Here is a 7,245-nt window from a genome sequence, read left to right as displayed (position 1 = left end):
CAATATTGATGATAGTTTTTAATGCCTTGCTTTCATCACATACAAAAAAAAAAAAAAAAAAGATTATTGATGTTGTCCTCAACAAGACAATATGCAGCATGCTGAAGCAGAAACTGTTTTACACTACATTTATTTCAGTTTCTTTCTTTTTGAGAAACTTGATGTCATTTTAACTTTGCACTGAAGTAACCAGTCGCCCACTTGTGCTCAAGAACCAGTCACATTTTACAGAAGGCTATATGACAAATGTAATTGTTTTTTTGTTTTTCTTGAATCGGCCAGCATCTGGTCAGTTTAGCTTCTCCTAATCCATTTACAATCTAAAATATTTTAATTATTAATCTTATTATTAATAATTGCACTTTACCACTTTGCAAAATAGATACAAAACGCTCTTTATATGGCAGCAACACATTTATCTTCTGATAAGAGCTATTCTTGGGGTAAAAGCCACAAGAAAGATGAATATGTCAGCAAAAGGTAGTCTAAATCTCTCTTATCTATTATGTCGGTTTATTAATTCTCTCAATCGAGGTTATGAGTTGGATGACATCCAAAAGAACTATGTACGACCGTGTCCCTGTGAACCTACCACCAACTGACCCCACAGAGAAATCTATTGATTTGTGGTGCTTATCAAATCTTCAGACTGATTAATGTTTAAAACATTTCGCCATATCGGTTAAAACACAGCGGGACTGTAGCGTACCGCCGCAATATGTTGACGGAAGCTCCGGTGTGTGCACTTGGCTTGCTGAATACTCACTGCTGTCTCTCACAGATGTTAATACAGACATCACAATCCAGTCCTGCTGAGGTCAGGTTGAGCACGCGGGGCTCTCGTGCTTCTCTCCTCTAGAGATGGAGCGCCACAGCAGGTGTGCACGCGACGAGCTTCTGTTCTGCGCTCATGAGCCGGATCTCTGGCTGCAGCAAAGCGAAAGAGCGCCCCAGATACAGATAAGTATCAATAGAACAGTTTGATAATTGTCAGTTGGCGAACCAGCACTGATGGAAAAAAGTCATGATAATTATAATGCAACGACATAATGTAAACCGGAACCCGTTGCAAGTGGCGACATGTTGTCTGCATACATTCAAAAGTCCAAGCGAAGACAGGCGGAATCGTCCACGATTCTAAGGAAGCTGTGGGACAAAGACACTCAATGAACAGTTACTCAGTACACTAGCCGAGGATAAACTTTTTTTGCCCATTTAGCTATTGACATGTTTATTAATCGGCAGGTCTCAAATGCAGTCACGAGTAAACACAATTATTTTCCCTAACACATAGGAAAATAATGAAAAATGCTGATGTTTTTTTTTTTTTTCAAAATTTCAATAAAAAACAGTACATGTTATTTTACTGTAAAATGTAATTTTAGATTGTTTACAATGTTATTATAGCTAATTAATTGGAAGGTGCGTTGCCAAAATTCAATGCTGAACCATCACATTTGTTTGGATTTTATTTTTTTAAAGTTAGATGTTCAGGTGATTTACATTGCATTGTATGTTGTAGTTGCTGTTTACTGCTTTATTTTGGTGTCATGTGTGTTGCACTTGTGGTGTTTTTATGGTTAAACTGGGCTCTGTCTTTGTTATTATTGGCCACAATAGTAGTCATCATGTGCCACCTTCCATTTTGCCACCTGTGCTATTATCCATATAGGTAACAGTAGCATATAACAAAAAGATAGTCCAGACAGACTGATATATTAATGACGTATAACCTATTTATGATCAAAATTCCATCCTGTTTGCATGTAACATCGCCACTGCATTTTTTACAGTAAAGCAACACTGTACAATAGCCTACTCATTCAAAAGCAGCAGAAGCACCATCTTTTGATAATAATTTCAACATTTAAATTAAATAAAAAAAATAGCAAATGTTTTTGTTTTACAATGTATGAAAATATGAATTATGAAATATGCATCTGTTTTAGTGACTGCGGTCCAGTTTATGTTTCAGCAGAGATACCCTGCATCTACTAGCTAACTGTCGGCGACCGAAGAGTTAAAGGGAGGAGACGAAGCGTGTCACGCCTCATTGGACAGATTATGTGCAGCAAACAAAAAGTGTGTATGTGGGTGCCACTCAGTCAGTGTATCGGCCCCATCTGCACGCCTCTCTGCGCTCGCGATCATAAGACGGTCGGCAACACTGTCACTTTCAACAGACGGGGACATGTACTGACTGCACGGGCTTCATCGGAGACGCTCAGCACATACTTGAAGATATATTGACGGCAATTGTGACATTTTGTGGATTATTTTATCCTGGTATCATGGTGAGTAAAGACAATTTTGCAATAAAAACAGCCGGAGGCTAGTAGCCTAATGCACGGGGCTGTAGCCTATGCAGCACCCAGCAGCATCCTCGCAACCGTCTAGAAAGCTCGCAGATGGTAGACTAGAGAGGGAAACTGGCTACACATCATAAAGTCATAAAGTTGGAATAACAACAAGACCGCAGATAAAAAGCGCAATAAATTTTAGCCTGAAATAAGGTCAATGGGTTCGTCTCCTGTTTTAGAAATGCGCATATATTCATGGGTCTATTATAGTATTTAGTTGAAATGCATATTCATTGGGTCCTTTGTGTGATTCTAAGGAGTGAGACTGCGACCTACAAAAGGAGAGGATCGTGAAAAGAAGGGCAAAATTCACACTAAGGCTTGTTATGGATGAAGGGAACTTTAAGCATTTGTGTCTTGATAATACAATCGAGAGCCTGACGTGTCTTTCAGAAATAGCCAAACATCTTCATCATAAGTAAATTGTCATTTAAACGCTTTTTTTAGAAATATGTGTTTCATATTTCCACAATTTCATTGTAGTTTTTTTTTAAGCACGTCAGTGTCCTAACCATAGCCTACTTTATTTGAGCGATAAATACGAAGTAGCATTAGATAAAAAGAAAAGAAAATAAAGTCTGCTTTATAACCGCAACCTATACGATTTTGTAAATGTAATACGTTTTAAAAAACGCGTCTGAAAAACAGCTTCAAAATGTAACAATTCGAGCTGAGTTTTACCTGATTTGCAACTAACTGCAGTAACAACATTTCCATCCACTCTTGTCCTTGTGTAGAAATATTTTTTTTTATTGAGGTTTCTTTTTGACCTCTTCAAAAAGCTGAGAAATCATGTAAAATCCTAGCAATATGCCACACTGTTAGTAGCCTATATGTTCAAACTATAATAAAACAATTCGAAACAGAGATGATCGACAATATGGAATAGACTGTATATATTAAATATTTCCCGCCGTTTTTAAATGCTTCTAAAACAAGTTACACGAGTGAACTGCAATTCACGCGTAACAAAATAGCTACGGGACATTCAGCTCATTTGTAAATGTGCATCAGGGGTTTGGAGAAGAAAAATAATTAACTCCGCGTGCTGCCTTAATTAAAGTCTCAGAAGGAAAGTGGTGGATTATGGTAATAAGGAGACATACGTTCCTTCTTGTAGAATGGAGCTAAAGGTTAGCTGACGTGAAATCGGTGACTTTGACAGCGCTATTGAATCCATTCGATACGGTCCTCGATGGTAAAATAGACCGAGCGCTCTCATAAGGCCAGATTTTCATCCTTGTCAAAGGCATGTAAAATATCTCCAACAAGTGAAAGAAAAATCTGAAAATACGCACTGAGAGTTACTAATGTAATACTTTCATAGTCACGCTTTAAAATCGAAATAATGCACTGTAAGAAATGATCTTTTTTCGATTACTTTCTCTGCTTTTTTATAGAATTAATACAACTTAATTTAATTCTACGTTAACATTTTTTATATAGGCTAGATTATATTTTAAATGACATACAATATATAACAGTTTCAAAAATAACAACACTATAAAAATAACAACAATATATAGGCCTAATTTATAACTATCGAAGGAAAATAGCTTTAAATAAACAAACAAACAAAGCACGAGCCTAAGTAAGACTGCGTGCTTGGAGATTTTATTAAACGTTGTTCCGGAGATTCACTTGGAATTGCACATAAGAATTAGGAAAAATATAAAAAATATTTACATACATTTTATAATTGAGAAATAGTGACTATGCGCGGTTCTGTTTATTCACATGAATTCACACACTTTTTTTGTCTTACAGCAAATGATGGAGGAATCCAGTTCGCAGAGACTGGGCTGGGATGGCGACGCGAAAGCGATGCAGCAGTGTTTAACGGATATATTTACCAGCGTGTACACCACCTGTGACATTCCAGAAAATGCCATTTTTGGCCCATGTGTTCTGAGTCACACTTCACTGTATGACAGCATCGCCTTCATCGCTCTCAAGTCCACAGACAAACGAACGGCGCCTTACATCTTCAGGGTATGGTCTTCATAAGTCGAGAGTTTAAAATGTGTAGCCTATTTATTTCAGCCATATAGTCCTTACTCATATATATATGCTATATATCGTTTTTACAAATATGTAAAACTTTGGAGGAAATGTATTCTTTTGAAATGATTACTGATATGTATTTGCTGATGGTTCTAAGGTTTTAGCTAAATATTTAAAATGTTTGCTGGACACAGGTGGACACCTCCGCTGCCAACAGTTCCTCAGAAGGCCTGATGTGGCTGAGGCTGGTTCAGTCGGCGAGAGACAGAGACGAGCAGAACCTAGAGGCCTATGTGAAGAACGGCCAGCTTTTCTACAGGTCACTGAGGAGAATAGAGAAAGATGAAGAGATGCTGGTGTGGTATGGCAAGGATCTCATTGAGCTGCTGCTGCTGAGCTCAAGCAGAAATCAAGCCAAAAGTAAAGGTACACTTTGAAGATCAACACGTGATCTAATATTAAAAAACGATTTGTGTTTAAATAATCAGTAAATATGTTTTGATGAGTTTGCAAAATATAGATTTATCAAATATTTAAAAAATGCAGAAACGTTAAACAAAGTCAATCATTTATAGATATAAAGTCATATTTTTTTAGTTATGTTTAATTAATCATTATCATGCTATCATTATGTACCCGTTGAAGGACACATTTTCTAAAATGTCACTTTTCTTTTTCTCTTCCCTCCCCCAACCCTACCCCAATTAATTATTTGATGCAGGAACATCGCCCTTTTTGTGCCCAGACTGTAGCCAGCGTTTCCAGTTCGAATTTCCCTTTTTGGCTCATCTAAGATTCCGCTGCACTAAGAGACTACAAAGCATGGCCGGCCCAGAGGAGGAGGCCACGGATGCCAGTAACCAGGCTAGTCTACCTCCTGCCAGGTCCAGTCCCAAACTGGGCCGATCTGATGGCTTCTCCAATCCACAGGAAGGAAAGCCATCCACAGACTTCCATAATCTAGCCAGGGATTTGGAGAATAACAGAACCAGTCCGCCGAGCAACAAAGAGGCTGAGATCCTGAGCGAGAGCTCTGGAAAGCGCAAGTTCTCTGACATGGAGGACAGCAGGAACAGTGGATTATCTCAGCCTCTCAAATCCAAAGAGGAGTTGGCCAACTCGGCGCAGCAGTACCGCGGAGCGTACGGTCTGGACGAGGGCAGGCGGGCTTTCTCACCCTCTGTTTCAGAGTCGACAGAAACCAAGAGGAGCGCCTTCACCGAGGTCAAGAAGTCACCTCAGAGCTTGAAGCACAGCGGTAAAAACTCCAGCTCCAATTCGGAGAACAAGGAGGCTGGCCGGTCCAGCAGCAACCCGGCTGAAAAGCACCTTAACATCAGACAGGTTCTCAGCGAGACTCAGCCCCCGCAGTCCCGAATGGAGACCTCTTCAATTGGCAGCGCTTTCACTTCGGTGCCCCAGCAGGGTGGTGGGGGCTCGGAGAGAAAGAGTGCCTTTAGCCAGCCGTCTCGCACCTTCTCGCAGCTATCACCTCTTGTCATGGCACCCAAGCTTCTGCCGGCAGTTGACTGCCATCCTGCGGTGGGCAACACCGTCTCTTCCAATAGACTCTACCAGGCGGACCACCTCGCAGCGAAGCTCCAAGGCTCAGAACTAGGCAGTAACTGCCCTGTGCCGGGTGGCATTGCGAAACAGAACCCTTTCCTATACGCCACAGCCTTCTGGCCCAAGACCTCAGGCCCCATCCAGCTGCAAATGCCCACTGCTCTCACGCTCCTGCCCCCTTCGTTTACTTCCCTTTGTCTGCCTGCCCAGAACTGGTGTGCCAAATGCAATGCCTCCTTCCGCATGACCTCTGACTTGGTCTACCACATGCGCTCGCACCACAAAAAGGAGTATGCCATGGAACCTCTTGTTAAAAGAAGGAGAGAAGAAAAGCTAAAGTGTCCAATCTGTAACGAGTCTTTCAGGGAGCGGCACCACCTTTCCCGGCACATGACTTCTCACAACTGAATTTTTGGGGATTTATTTGTTTTACTGTCTTTCCTTCCTCCTTTCTTTTGTTCTTGCATTTTTAATCAAAAGGGAATAAGGTTAACCTGGAGGAGTAATGCCAACAAGTTTGCTCTCATTTTCAAGACATTACTGTTTAAATAGTTTGATCTCTTCAAATGTCATGTTTTGTGTATGAAGATGCATTTTGACTTAAAAACCTAAAATCTATTTATTATATGAAGCACTTATTATTTGAAAAAAAGGGGACAATAATAATGTAAGTGTACCTTGAATTTTGTATATATTAATGTATAATGTATATAAATCAATTCAGATGCAGATCATTTCATTGAGCGTTATTCAATGACATGTTATGTCTATATGCATAAGGATATCGAACATTGGGAACATGATGTTGAAGTGTATTTAAGAGTGCATGTAAATTATAGTTATTGGTATAAGATGCAGTCTATTCGAGATAATGTAAATACTTGTTTTGTTTGAATACAAAGTGTAATATTTTGTGTCTGTGAGAAATAGATTCAGTGTTTGAAATTTACTATTTGATAGTTTATCTAATCATGTTGAATGCTTTGACAATAAAATAGCTTTATTTTCACCTGATTGTCTTATTTATTATGCCTGACAATAAAATGACAGGGAATTATACGTTAAACATCGCAAGCGTGTAGGCTACTGTACATGTGTAATCTGACCCTCTTAATAGAGGATTGCAGAGCAATGCTTGGTACTGTATCGACAGAGTTCCTTTTAAACAAGAGCCATAATTCATACAAAAACTCTTATATTATCGCTTATAAGCGATCTTTGTCTTGGGTAAATTAGCGGTAGTCTAATATGTCTTTATTATTCTAAAATTGCCTGTAATACGTGCACTAAGGAATTGGAGTAGTCGGGTTCGAAA

The 7,245-nt window shown here is 39.4% G+C and overlaps 1 protein-coding gene across 3 annotated transcripts; it reads left to right on the top strand.

Annotated features, from left to right (window-relative positions):
* The first annotated feature begins 672 nt into the window (after window positions 1–672).
* Window positions 673–6,939, top strand: LOC127958844 (PR domain zinc finger protein 8). 3 transcript variants are annotated; one of them, XM_052557860.1, is made up of 4 exons: window positions 675–2,294; window positions 4,128–4,352; window positions 4,559–4,790; window positions 5,086–6,939. In XM_052557860.1, exons 1-4 carry the CDS (start codon window positions 2,292–2,294, stop codon window positions 6,336–6,338), a joined length of 1,713 nt encoding a protein of 570 aa, XP_052413820.1. In that variant the 5' UTR covers window positions 675–2,291; the 3' UTR covers window positions 6,339–6,939. The 3 variants fall into 3 exon arrangements, with proteins under 3 accessions (XP_052413819.1, XP_052413818.1, XP_052413820.1); XM_052557859.1 differs by having other exon boundaries at window positions 673–4,352; window positions 4,559–4,784; XM_052557858.1 differs by having other exon boundaries at window positions 674–4,352.
* Window positions 6,940–7,245: the final 306 nt, after the last annotated feature.

The sequence above is a fragment of the Carassius gibelio genome, chromosome B5 (genome assembly GCF_023724105.1).
Source record: "Carassius gibelio isolate Cgi1373 ecotype wild population from Czech Republic chromosome B5, carGib1.2-hapl.c, whole genome shotgun sequence".
Lineage (NCBI taxonomy): Eukaryota > Metazoa > Chordata > Actinopteri > Cypriniformes > Cyprinidae > Carassius > Carassius gibelio.
This window is presented reverse-complemented; position numbering and strand designations above follow the sequence as displayed.